Here is a 14,535-nt window from a genome sequence, read left to right as displayed (position 1 = left end):
GATTTTTTATAAAATTATTTCTTAATTTTTGTGCAACAAAGCTAAACTTTGCTAGTTGTACGGTTATCTTTGGTGATGTGTCGTTTAGTAGATATATTAGCCAAAATTGTTCATTTTTATGCTGGAGACCGGACAGCAAAGGGGTGATTAAATGGTGCCTTAGATTCCTATATAGAGTGCAATGGAAAAGGACATGTGTGTTATTTTCCACGGCATTTTCCCCACAGGGACATAACCTATCTTTATATGGAATTTTAGAGAATCTGCCGTCCATAACAGCTGAGGGGAGAGTATTCATTCTAATCCAAGCAAAAGCTTTGCAATATTTTGATACTTCTAAATTCATTAAATAAGACATTGGGATAAAGAACTTGGCATTATGCCTTTGATTTTTTACTAGGACTAGCTGTTGTTGAAAATCTAAGTCTTTCAAGCGCTGGCGGATATTTACTAAGGCAGCATCATGTCCCAGGGAAAGAACATATTGGGTGGAGAAACCTATTTTTAATAATTTTTCAATTACAAGATCCGCCCATGGCGACTGGAAGTTATCATTTAGGATATCAGGAGCAAGTCCAATAGGGTCAAAGGTAAGTTTTAACCAGGTGTTAATTCTTGAAAGCCAGATCTTAGTTTCAATTAGTAATGCTCCAGCTTCCAGTCTCAATATGTTGTTTGGGATACATGAAGGAATTGCCGTAATTGACCTCAAGAAAATAGTTTGGATTGATTCAAATTCATTGAATTTCAAATTTTTATTCGTTTGAGAACCAAAGGTCAGCTGAGGTATTACTTTGGAGTTAAAAATTTTTTGTAGCTGGTAGGAAAGCTTGTCCACCTTTGGAAAAAAAGAACACCTACAAAGATTTCATCGTTCTTCGCGCATTTAAGATCACAAGTTTATTGTGGAACTGGCAGCTACCTGACGCTTGGAATACGTATCCCAAGTATTTGAATGAATTTACTTGTTCTATTTTATGGCCCTGTATCTGCCAACGATAGTTTATCTTTTTACGAGTAAAGGCAATAATTTTGGATTTCTCATAATTTATTGTTAACAACTCGCTAGAACAATAATCTACCAGGCTATTTAGAAGGCGTTTCAGACCGACAGAGGTTCGAGAAAGTAGAGCTACATCATCTGCATATAATAGAATGTTCCTTGATTTCTTGGCTAGAATAGGAGAATGAGCAGGGACAGATGCTAGCTGTTGTACTATATCATTGATGTAAATATTAAATAGAACAGGAGCAAGTACACAGCCCTGTTTGACGCCTTTAGATGTTGGGACTGGCTTAGATAAATGGCCCTTAGCACTACATCTTATTTGTAGTGATGTATTACTATAAAGACCCTGGATTAAAGCCAGGAGGCGTCTATCCATGTCGAGGTAGTTTAGTTTCGACCAGAGACGAGGGCGAGGTATGGAATCGAATGCAGCTTTTATCAGGAATGACAGGAAGTTGTAGTTCAGCAACTTCTGAAGGGCACCATATTGGCTGCCTCGGGTTAGGGTGTAGATTGTGGAAACCCAAGTTCAACTTCTTACTCAGCCATGAAGATCTGCAGATAACCTTGGACCAGTCTGCTCTCATGAGCCCCAGACAGCAAAGCGAATGGTTAGGAATGATAGGGAGTTGTGATCCAGCAACATCTGGAGGACCACCAGATCCCCATCCCTGATCTCACCTAATATTGTCATCTCTGACTGGTGGCAGAAGTAGCTCTCCAAGGCCTCAGGCAGAAGTCTAATCACACAATCTGCTACCTGATCCTTTTTTAAAAACTAGAATTGCAAAAGACTGAACCTGGTACCAGTGAGCTACAGCCCCACTCTAAAGGAATTAAAATTACTGGGCAGAAAACCAGAGGGTGCAAAAAGGATTCAGCGCTCTCCTGCTTGCTGCTTTTCTACCTGAACACCATCTCCCCTGTGCTTTACAGCTGCCTGAGAATGATCCACATTCTGAGACACAGTCTAGAGGTGAGATATGAATCAGGTGCTTGGTAGCCCATGCTCTTAGCCACAACACTACACATCCTCAGCTCTCCAATGAGGGTGACATTGCTGTACGAACCAGTGGTGTCTCTCTCGTGTAAACCAATCCTGTAAAGAGGTTACCAAGTTAAACAAAATTCTGAATGGCCATTCTGCAGGCCAGTGGTGCAAAACAGCAGCAGCTCTGCTTCCTCTCTTCAAAGCCATTCATGAACGAACATTGTGAAGTCAGATTGAAAGACACGTCACTGCTACATTTTTTATTTGCATTATTTTGGGAAACCCTGAGCTATCTTAAAACAATAAAACATACAAACAAAAGAGAGGTGCAAGCTTCAAGTGAATTAGCAAGGAAACCATACTGTGAAATATCAGCTGCATAGCCTGAATGGTTTCCTGCAAGCCTACTAAAGAGATTTTATAAAGTTGGAATATAAATCCTCAAAACAGCATTGGCCCTATGCAGACATAACCATGGTTAAGCCTTATGTCTGAATGTCTAGGTTATGGTTAAGAATTGCCTACAAAACAGGCTTGCTTATCTTCAGCAATAATACTCTGTTATGGGCTTTCAGAGTATTCTTTGGATCTCATCAACTCCTGATCTTCCCACAGAACTGTTTAAGGGGGAGAAATGGTAACAGTGCAAGAGGGATCCAGTGCAGTAACAGCTGACTGCTGGCTAGCTGCTGTTTTTTCATCTGTCCTGGATTTCAGTTTGCTCATGGTTAAAGGGTCAAACGAGGGCTTTCCCCAGAAGGCTCACAGCTGAGTTGGCCACCCTCCATAAGTGAGCACAATAGCCCCCCCCTATTCTAATCTCCCTGGGGCAACCCTCACGTGACCCTGTCCCTACAAGGAAACTGGAAATCAAGCCAAGTATAAGCAAGTAGTCTACTGCATGCTTCTGGCCAGCCATGAGGGAAACCAGACAATATGGGCTAGTCATGGAAAATATACAAGTTATATGCCCTTTTATATTTCCATTACATTTCTAACAGCAAAGCAATCAAGTCTGGGGGGAAATATAATACAAGAGCCAGGCAAATAAAAGTTACAACTAGTAATTGTTTTACAAAAGTCTACTCTGATTTGCCTGTGCAGTTTAAAGTTTCCCTGAATTATTATAGTCAGTTATTATTTCACAACTGTGTTTTATTTGCGTCCAGACTTCTGCAGGTGTTTGTACTGCTGGAATGGACATCTGTTTTATGGGATGCTTCTTTTTCAAAAAATTGCATATTGCAGTAATTAAAATAATGTATATATGTAGATGTGTCCCTCTCTGACATTCAAGATCAGCCTTCTGTTTATAATTTTGAATATTTGATTATATTTTGATAGTGAGTAATAACTGATGACCACATATATATTTACTAGGATGCGGGTGAAGCAAAAGCCTTTAATGAACAGAACACATTCTAAATGTTCCAACAATTTCATCATTGTTATAGTCTATTCTTACATTTTCCAAAATTTCTTTCTTCTGTTACTTCATACCCTTCCAGTCCATTTGTACAGCTAGGCTCATTAATGAAGTAACAACAGCTGGAATTTTTTATAAAGCAGACACAGAGTGCTGTTGTCATTAAGCTTTGCACATAATTCCACAGTAATTGTATCATGAAAAAATATAATGTTTAAAAAATCAGGCTTTAAGAAACAGGAAATGTTGCATATTGCAAGACACTACATGCTTAAACATGTTTTATTAGGTCTAAAAGCATATGTTTACGAACACTACTAATTGTCAAAAGGCTTTCCCACATGTCCTTGATTTCTGTGCAAAGGATTTGTCAAGAAGGAAAAAGAATGTTTCTAACACCTCCAGTAGAGGAAACATGGTTATTCTGGTTGTGCTGCATTTCTGTCTTGCATATCTGATCTCCACAGATCTGTACTGGTACAAAAGCTGCTCTCTTCATTGCCTCTATGGATTAGATGTGGCCATCCACATTTTCAAATCCTAGCCATGGTGCTACAGCCATGTGGGATAAACAATGCTTTGCTAATATAAGCACCACATCTGCATAAAGGAAGGCCTCCCTATCAAGAGTAGCTCACCCAGTGGGGCAGAAGAGCCACAGCCATAGCCAAAACCTCCCTGCAGCAACATCGTGGCAGCTTACTGTAAGGAGGAGGGGAAAAGGTTTACCCCTGCCGCCCCAACCCCCCTCTGAATGTCCAGATTTTCCAAGATGATGAAATAAGCAATGAAATCCTCAACCACCTATCAAAGTAATCAGATCCTTTCATCAGGTCTGTTACATAGCACTATATGCAGTTTGCACATTGGGTCACGGAAGGAGGATAGTTTTGGTGCAGTGGGCAGAGCTATACTGCTGTTTCCTCTTCCTTTTAAGCTAGGGAGCACAAACACAGCCTGGAAAGGCTCACTATCCATTTCTGGAGAAGAAGAACCTATGAAATATATTGCTTTAGTTGATCATCCCTGTTAATATGTGAAAGGTTACAGGTGTGGTCACTGTCACATGGTCATTTTAAAGGTGCTTCCTGATATGATTTTATTGTGGCATAGATGCTTCTCATGTATTAAGTTTTTCCCAACATTCATATGGCATCATTATCATCAGAATGTAAACCAATTCTTTTTTCTTAACATTTAATCTAGGTTTCTCCTTACTACAGAAAATCCAGTAAGTAAAAAATCTGTTGTACATCTGAAGTCACTGCTGATGTGGAAACGTGGTGATGCTTTTTTTTTTTTTTTGGTGGGAGGTTTGTCACATGTTCGGTGACATTTCACTGGGTAGCCTCCAACGCCACAACCCTACTTTGGTTTGCTTCTCACCTGAGCACAATGTAGCCATTTTGTTTCCAGAAGCCCAAACAATACGAGCGCACCTATTTCCACCAATTGCCACATACTGAAAGCCTAGTTTGGAGGAGTGGGGAATTCTTTGAAGATTGTAATCACAGTACAGTATTTACATTGGGATTTACACACACACACACACACACACACACACACACACACACACACACACACACACACACACACACACACAGGTATTGCACAAGACCTCTTTATCACTTTTTACCTTTACCTCTTTTTAATGGAAATAGATATTGCCCTCTGCCCCCAGAAAAGCACAAACCTCTATTTTCTCCATGGGTGAATTCCAAGGCTTGGTAACATTTGCTCTTGGCGCTTCCTGGAAATTTTATTTTTTAAACATTGCAGACACACACAGGTACAGAAACACCCAATTACATGGACAGAACAGGAAAAGGACAGTGGAGGGCAAGGGAGAAGTGACTGAGGAGAGGGACAAAAACAAATGACCCGCTCAAAAAACACAGCCCGAATACATTCTGCCAAACTCCACCCATTGGTGTTAACAGCCACCAGTAGAATAGCAATGAATATCATGACTGATGGGAAAGGTAAAGTGCCAAACACACACACAGAAAAAGCATATCTGAATTACCCATTTGTGATATATAGCCCACATCTGCAGGCATCCTTGGTCATTTTACTTTCCTAATAGTGATACAGGAACTACGTACCTGACAAGATGAGCAGCTCAATTATCTCTGCATCCCCCAGAAAAGCAGCAACGTGAAGAGGGGTTCGCTTCTCTGTGTCCTAAAGAGCAAGAGAGATGGGAAGACATGTCCATCACAGAAATACTAACAAAAGGCCTATGGCTGCCACTGTGGTCAGTCTGGGGTCTGTAGCCCCTGAGGGAGAGAGGCAAGGCCAGATCTTGTTCAGTCCTGGGAAGCTCCCTGAATGCAGCATGAGAGACAGAGGCAGCAGGGAGATGCACCAGTGGTCAGGCCTTGTTTTGCTCCACCCATCACCACCTCTCATAGCAGTGACAACTGTCAGCCCCCTCAGGGAGAGGGAGATAAAGTGAAGTGAGGGGCTAGTGCAAGTGGTGCTGCCTACAGAGCTGGATACAGGATTTTGGGGGTCCTCACGCAAGGCCTTGGGTGAGGCACACAAAGAAATAATTATATCATTTATTTATTTATTTATTTATTTAATTTAACTTATATACCGCCCTAAGCCCGAAGGCTCTCTGGGCGGTGTACAAAAAGATAAAAACAAGCACAATATATAAATACAAGAAATACAAGAAATCAAGAAACAAAACAAACAAACAACAAAGGAACCAAACAACGTCCAAAATACAGAGATGCTGTTAAAATACACTTTAAAATGCCTGGGAGTATAAAAAGGTTTTCACCTGGCGCCGAAAACATAGTAGCGTCGGCGCCAGGCGCACCTCATCGGGGAGACTGTTCCACAGTTCGGGGGCCACCACTGAAAAGGCCCTAGCTCTAGTCACCACCCTCCGAGCTTCTCGATGGGATGGTACTCGGAGGAGGGCCTTAGATGTTGAGCGCAGTGTACGGGTAGGTTCATATTGGGAGAGGCGTTCCACCAGGTATTGCGGTCCCATGCCGTGTAGGGCTTTATAGGTCAAAACCAGCACTTTGAATCTAGCCCGGAAACAAATAGGAAGCCAGTGCAGACGGGCCACAACAGGTGTTATATGAGCGGACCTTCTGGTCCACGTCAACAATCTGGCCGCTGCATTCTGGACTAGCTGTAGTTTCCGAACAGTCTTCAAGGGCAGCCCAACGTAGAGCGTGTTGCAGTAGTCCAATCTAGAAGTTACCAGAGCATGAACAACTGAGGCGAGGTCGTCACTGTCCAGATAGGGACGTAGCTGGGCTACCAATCGAAGATGGTAGAAAGCATTCCGTGCCACCGAGGCCACCTGGGCCTCAAGAGACAAGGAAGGATCGAAAAGAACTCCCAAGCTACAAACCTGTTCCTTCAAGGGGAGTGTAACCCCATCAAGAACAGGATGAACATCCACCATCTGAGCAGAGAAGGCACTCACCAACAGCGTCTCGGTCTTGTCTGGATTGAGCTTCAGTCTGTTAGCTCCCATCCAGTCCATTATCGCAGCCAGGCAACGGTTTAGCACGTTAACAGCCTCACCTGAAGAGGATGAAAAGGAGAAATAGAGCTGCGTGTCATCAGCGTACTGATGACAACGCACCCTAAAACTCCTGATGACCGCACCCAGCGGCTTCATGTAGATGTTAAAAAGCATGGGGGACAGTACCGATCCCTGCGGGACTCCACAATGGAGAGTCCAGGGTATCGAGCAATGTTCCCCAAGCACTACCTTCTGGTGACGACCCACCAAGTAGGAGCGGAGCCACTGCCAAGCAGTACCCCCAACTCCCAACTCCGTGAGTCTCCCCAGAAGGATACCATGGTTGATGGTATCAAAAGCAGCTGAGAGATCAAGGAGAATCAACAGGGTCACACTCCCCCTGTCCCTCTCCCGACAGAGGTCATCATACAGGGTGACCAAGGCTGTTTCGGTGCCAAAACCGGGCCTAAAACCGGATTGAAATGGATCAAGATAATCAGTGTCATCCAAGAGCCCCTGGAGCTGGCCGGCAACCACCCGTTCCAGTACCTTGCCCAAGAACGGAACATTCGCCACAGGTCTATAGTTGTTCAGGTTATCTGGGTCCAAGGAGGATTTCTTCAGGAGCTATCTTTCACCTTGGGTGTTCCACACAAAGTGAAAATGACAATGTCCTTGTGACAGCAGGGGGTCTGTTACTGGTCTTAGATATTGCCACCTTCAGGAGCCAGCCCTTTGCTTCCTACCATTCTTGTTTCTTGCACACACACACACACACACACACACACACACACCACCACCACCACGCACTAAAGGAGCCTGACCTAAGTAGCCCAGACATTGCAAAACCAAACATTTTTTCTCCACCACACTTTCCCTGCACAGTAGCTTTGACTGATTAACTGAAATCAGATTCAGCCCTGTTCCCCTTTGGGCCTCCCACATCTTACTCCTGTAGGATTTTACATTTTAGTGTCAAGTTCTTGGGTTTTAGCACACAGTTGAAGTGCAGTTGGGAGGGCAGATTTGTCACGATTGCATGCCACATATATTTCAACTGTCTTTTATTGATAATTTTAATGTTTTATTTTATTGTACTGTAAACAGCTTTGAGGTTTTATTATAATCAAGCGGTATATAAATTTTGTTAAAATAAATACATAATATATTTCTGTTCCTTATATGGCCTTACTGCAGAGCTCGGAAAAGTTACTTTTTTTTGAACTACAACTCCCATCAGCCCAATCCAGTGGCCATGCTGGCTGGGGTTGATAGGAGTTGTAGTTCAAAAAAGTAACTTTTCCAAGCTCTCCCTTATTGTTTTATGACTTTAAACCGTGGAAGTCAGAGATCCACCCGTCCCCAATTTATAGGCTTTTTAAATGTAGGTTGCCACCTGACCCAACTTTTAACCAGTTAGACCTGACTGCTTTATCGCCAAGGTTTAAAGTTATTAAATACAAACATGCCATTGAAAGTTTTATTCTATGAAGGCGTACAACTTTGCTAGTGAAACCAGGACCTACACTGAAAGAAATTTTAGCAAGATGTATAGGAAATACAGCCAGCACAATATTAAATTCATGACAGATTGTGCTTTTTTTTGTGATGGCACTCACCAGTATGGAGGTACTGGCACCTCTTTTTTTGCTGTCCATGGCAGCCATTTTGTGCCCGCACCCACAGCAATTGTGATACTGGACTTTATTTGTTTAAGTTAAATGCATTTTAACTTACTCTGGCTTGCACAGTAAATTTACAGTTAATTTACTTGTGTGTGTGTTTAACAGAAATGCTAATTTGCTGACTGGTATTGTTTGTATAAAGCTGCGTTTGCAAAATAGCTGGGAAAATCAGGCTTTGTTGCAATATCCAGCTGTGCTAAAGAAAAGTATCAAACTTTGTTGCAATGTCCAAGGTTAAAATGGGAAAAACAAGTTGTGAATAACAACTCCAAATATGGAACTAGGAAGAGAGGGGAAGGTACCAGTGGGCATGGTTAAAGTGATGTAAGGAAAATGAAAGTGATGTAGTTATGATGATAATGATGCTAATGTAATTAACATAACAAAGCTGATAAAAAGGCCAGCAATGCTTGATTTTGCCAGAACTGGCCAGGCTACTTCTCCACGTGCACGTGTTAGCAATAAAGATACTCCTTCTCCATCATTGTTTCGTCGTTTCTGAGACTCTATTGGGGTGAGTATTGGGAGCGAACTCAAGCCACCAGGACCCCTAAAAGGGACTGGGGCGTTTTGTTGGTAACACATGTTTATCGAGATACAAGCACTGACATATTTTCCTATGAATAAGGGAGACCCCCAATTCAATATCTGTGTACTTTCTAGCATTCATCCATGCCAAAGCCTCATTTTTGAAGCAGCAATGATTTGCATTAGTCCTCTACCAGGGATGTAAAATTTAAAGTGTTTGCCAAAAAGTCTCTGTAATCCTCCACACCTCACTCTCCTGTATTTCACCTACACATAATCATAATTATGGTAGTACAATTGTAATTATAGAGGAAAAGGCCATGAACAGAAGAGAAATAACTGTTTATGAAACAGTGCACGTGGATACACAAGGGCTGATAATAAGCTTGAGCTACAGCCAAGGCTGGAGGTGGAATAAATAGTTGCCAGTTCTGATCAAGAAAAGCTTGCACATGTGCAACAAGATCTCTGGATAAGCCTTTGCTGTTGCTAGATTAGGCAAGGTTCCACCACAAGATGCCTCTGTGGCATTGCCAGCTCTGCAGAGGGTGTATTTTATTGGGGGGGGGAGGACTTTCAGTAAGATATCCTCAAAGGGCTTCCACCCAAAGTGGGCCCAACTACTCTTTGCTGCTGTTGCCACTGTTCATTTACTTGTCTTCTCCCTTTTGGGCCCTGCCCCTGAGGGAGAGGGCAAGATGAGTGGAGGCTGCTGTTCCATCTTGTTCCTTTCATTGCACACTCATTTAGAGGGGACAGATGAGCAACAGCATGGAGAAGGAGCATCAGAGCCGGAGGGGGGCAGAGGTTGGCAGTGGGCCCTCTGCTGAGGTGTGGGCCTTGGTGGGTACCAAACAATACCAATGCTCGATGCCAACATGACTTTGCAATGAGTAAAGCTATTCTGAAAGCTGTTGTGGCTACAATAATCAGAAGATTTTAACATCTAGGTCTAACACACTATCTTGCTTTTGCTCTCAATCTCATGCAAAGATTACAAAGGACAATCAACAAGTAAGAACAAAAAAAAGAGTCTGCTGGATCAGGCCAAATATCCATTTAGTTTAGCATTTTGTTCTCACTGTGGCCAACCACTGGTTAATGACTCGATTAACCCAGTTCTGCACATGCACATTTATTGTCAGGGCTGCAAAATTCCAGGCACACAGTAGCCACTGGCACCTTAAAAAGTAGGTCTGGCAGTTGGGTAGCTACTTTTTCCTCCTCCTCTATAAAATATTACCAGCTCCAAAATGGTGCAAACATTTTTATCCTACATCATATGTAGGTGCCTCCACCAGATAAATAATCCCCCTCCCCAAAAAATGTTCAAAATTATAAAGTGGCAGGGGAAGTAATTTGATGAAGGCGTACCTCTCATTCTCTCTGTAAACATTTTGGAAGTACTCAAATTCACAATAGCACTCCACCCAAAAGAACTAAACTGGGTAAGAGAAGGAAGGATTGCACATATTAAGGTAAGTTACACTAGTATCAAGTACAGACCTTAAAAACAAACAAAAAATGTCTAAGACAATAGATGCACTGAACAAAGCTAAATATATATTTGTTGAACCAAGAGACAAGATTAATTTGTCTCTTGGCCTCATTGAACAAATATTTTTCATTGTTCAGTCTCAAGACAACCACTGTTGTTCACACACTGGTAACCTCCAGGCTGGATTACTATAATGCGCTCTATGTGGGGCTGCCCTTGAGGTTGGTCCAGAAGCTCCAGCTAGTGCAAAATGCAGTGGCGAGACTGCTCACTGGGGCAGGGTATCACCAACATGTCACCTCGCTGCTGAAAGAATTGCACTGGCTGCCCATTTGCTACCGGGCCAAGTTCAAGGTTCTAGTTTTGGTGTACAAAGCCCTATACAGCTCGGGACCAGGATACCTGAAAGACCGTCTTACCCCTTATATACTCAGTCAATCACTGCGCTCTACAGGTGAGGGCCCCCTGCAGATACCATCTTATCAAGAGGTCCATTCTGCACAATATAGGAAACGGTCCAGCCTGTGGAATTCCCTCCCCTTAAATATTAGGCAGGCGCCATCTCTGCCATCTTTTCGGCGCCTTTTGAAGACTTTCCTCTTTCAACAAGCCTTTTAAAGTTGAGACCTATCCCAGTCTGCGTCTGTGTTAGAATCGCTTGTTAATATGTTTTTTTAATAATGTTTTTAACCCTTTTTTTAAAGATGTTTTAAAAGCTTTTTTAAAAAAATGTTTTTAACGTTTTGTTTTAATGTATTTTAGGGTCTGTTTTTATGATGTCTTAAAAGTGTTTTTAGCACTTCTGTTTGCCACCTTGGGCTCCTATTGGGAGGAAGGGCGGGATATAAATCAAATAATGAATAAATAAATAAAGACTGATGCATCAAGGCGGCTATTTTTCCTGCTAAGGAAAATAGTAGTGAAGAGCAGCAATGAAAAACAGAGCAAGTTCATATGTAAACTTTTCTTCTTCTGAAAGTTATGCAAACTCATGTGTCTAAATGTCAGTTTAATCAGAACTGTAAAATGTGCAAAGATTATCAATCCTATCATCCAGTCATTCAGTATTTCAAACAAGGTGTTCACAAACAATGGACATTTCCAAAGCGGAGATTTCTAGATACCATTTTCAAAATCAGTCTAGAATGACACACATCCTAATTTACTAGCTAAATAGATAACTCATTATTTAAATTCTTCTAGTCATGACAGGAGCAAATAAACCTATAGATGGCACTTGCATACAATTCACAAAACTATATTGAGGTGGCGACTAACATAGTACAGCCAACAATAGCAAAATCATTTGCGGCCTATTGCCGAAATAAAACACAGACACCATTGCTTGGGTAAATAATGGGCCACTTTATTTAAACAGAATCAATTGAATAATGAACCTGCAGAAGGGAGATTAAGGGCGGGAGCATTCTGGTGATCCAGGCAAAGCCTGTTAGCAGCTATCGGGCGACCATGCCCTGCCTGAGCCTGGGGCTGCCCTGTGCCAGCCCCCCAGCTCCAGCCACACCCTGAAGATGTGTAGGGGGTCCAACCCGCATCACCGCCCCTCGGAGCCCTGAAACTCCGAGCGGATGAGGCACGTTGGCCCCAAAGGCGGCCCGTACCCTGTCCCCGGGCCGTGTAGCCCTGAGCTGCAGGCCTCCGGACCGCCTGTCACCCCCAAAGGTGCCTAAAGGTGTCACCTAGCTGCCCTTTCCCTTTAACCTTTCCCCGCACTTCTTTGCCACAGAAGGGGGACAAGCCTCTGCTTAGTCCCCCTTTACCTCACACCCGATAAGAATCTGGTGTAAACCCTTCTGCAGGTCCCTTAGAAAGATGTTGTTGCCCGTGTCCGTCAAATGGACGCCATCAGGCCGAAACAGCTCAAGCTTGTTGTGGCCCACCTCTGGGTGGTGGATGACAGAACCTCCCAAGTCCCTAAGGGCCCTCTGAATTTGCCTGTTCACCTTTTTCCGTGCCCTGTCCATCCCTCGTGGGTCACCGGCACAATTCCACCTCCTGCGCGGCAGGATGTCTGACCACACTAAGTGCACCCCCGGCCAGCGACGTGCAATGGCCCGGAGGTCACCGCATGCCTGTTCAATTAGGGCCTTGCCCTTTAACAGACCCAAGTCGTTGCCCCCAAGGTGGATCACCAGCACCTGGGGCACTGCCACTTCCACAGCCGGTTGAAACAAGGCTGGCAGGAGCCCATCCCAACGCATCCCCCGACGTCCCAGCCACCGCACTGCGGCCATTGACTGAGCCCCAGCTGCGTGCCAAAGCGAGACTTCGCCGCCCTGCGGCCCGCCCAGAACATCATACTGTGGCCACATAGGAGGATGCGTGGCTGCTCCGATCTTGTCCAGCGATCTGTTGAAACAGCAACGACATTGGGTAACAAAAAAAAAGGGGGGGGCCTGGGGGGGCCAACATCTAGCCGCTGGCGTCGTGTGTGTCAGCAAGTGGTCTGACGTAGGCCTTGTACGTGTCCGAGGACCACCCGCCCACAGCCTGAAGCCTGTCTTTAGAGAAGCCCAATAGGGCCGCCGTGGAGGCCGCGCCTATCCGGAAGGAGTGTGTCCCGAACTTACTGGGGTCCACGCCTAAATTTCCCAGTGCGGCCTTCGCCACGGACCAGAACTGGTATCTGGTAAGGGGCTGGGAGTTCCTATGTATGAATAGGTACCCTGACTGCGACCCCCTCGCTGCCACAAAACCGCGCAGGGCTGTTACTGGGCAGAGTTCTTGCTGCCGGCATGGGGCTAATACCACCAGGCGCCCCTTACCATGCTGGTCCGTTTTAGACTGCCTGAGCCACAGGAGGGCCCGCTCTGCCCTCCAGCTGAGGTCGGAGACTAGCAGAGCTCGGAGGGAGTTATCCATCTTAGAAGCCGCCACCACCTCCCCAATTCGGAAGGCCCCAAAAAACAGAGTGAGGGCCGCAGCATGATATAGCAGGGCCTCGAAAGGGGAAGAACACAAGTGCTTCCACTGTCCCTGCAGGCCAAACAATAGCTCCGGGGAAAAGGGGAGGCGTGCATCCGGGGGGCAAGGGTGCTCGCGGGATCAACCCTCCAGCATCCGGCACACCCTAAAGTCACCCGTGTAGTCCTGAAAGCCCCGTGCCTTCGCAAGGAAAGCGAGGCCTGAGAGCTTACCTTTGATGGTCCTGACTGAAAGGCCTCTCCGTTTCCCCTCCACGCAGAACTCCATAAGCTGCTCGACCGGGATGGGCCACTCCTGGGCGTAACCCCTGGACTCTCTGAAGTTTGATAGATCCCTACCTGCCCCCTGGTAGCTGGCCAAAGTGCTGGGCGCCACAGAAAGGCTTATGGCCTTTTCTGATTCAATCCTCCAATCTCCCATAGCGCTGGGGGGAACACCTCCGGCAGAGCCCTTGCCCACGGTGCCAGCTGGCGAAACTTCTCCATCTGGTTCCGTGATAGAGCATCAGCAATACTATTGTCAATACCCGGAACGTGGCGCGCCAGGAACTGAATATTATAGCGAAGACATTGGAGCACGAATGCTCGCACCAGAAGCATAACGTTGGGGTTTCTAGAGGACAGGGTGTTAATAACGTGCACTGTGGGGAGGTTGTCGCACCAAAAGTGGACTGAGGAATTACCCAACTTGTCGGGCCAGAGGTGTACGGCCACGACAATGGGGAAGAACTCCAAGAACGTCAGGTCTCTGGTCAGGCCAGCCAGTGTCCAGCCCTGCGGCCAGCTGCCGTGGCACCATGAGTCATGAAGAATGACCCCAAAACCGAAGGCACCCGAGGCATCAGAGTGAACCTGTAGCTCTGCCTCCAACAGGCGATCCCTTCTCCATAGGGAGACCCCATTAAATTCCCGCAAGAAGGTGGACCACACTGTCAGGTCAGCCCTAAGAGCGGCTGT

At 45.0% G+C, this 14,535-nt stretch overlaps 1 protein-coding gene across 12 annotated transcripts in view; it reads right to left on the bottom strand.

Annotated features, from left to right (window-relative positions):
- Positions 1-14,535, bottom strand: part of ANKRD44 (ankyrin repeat domain 44) — a 250,881-nt gene that overhangs the window by 116,702 nt on the left and 119,644 nt on the right. For all 12 annotated transcript variants that reach the window (XM_061608156.1, XM_061608145.1, XM_061608153.1 and 9 more), the window contains exon 3: positions 5,532-5,610. In XM_061608156.1, coding sequence (XP_061464140.1) covers positions 5,532-5,610 — 79 coding nt within the window. The remainder of the gene's footprint in view (positions 1-5,531; positions 5,611-14,535) is intronic.

Source organism: Rhineura floridana, chromosome 2 (assembly GCF_030035675.1).
Source record: "Rhineura floridana isolate rRhiFlo1 chromosome 2, rRhiFlo1.hap2, whole genome shotgun sequence".
Classification (NCBI taxonomy): Eukaryota; Metazoa; Chordata; class Lepidosauria; order Squamata; family Rhineuridae; genus Rhineura; species Rhineura floridana.
The sequence above is the reverse complement of the archived record's forward strand: the minus strand, read 5'-3'. Positions and strand labels throughout refer to the sequence as shown.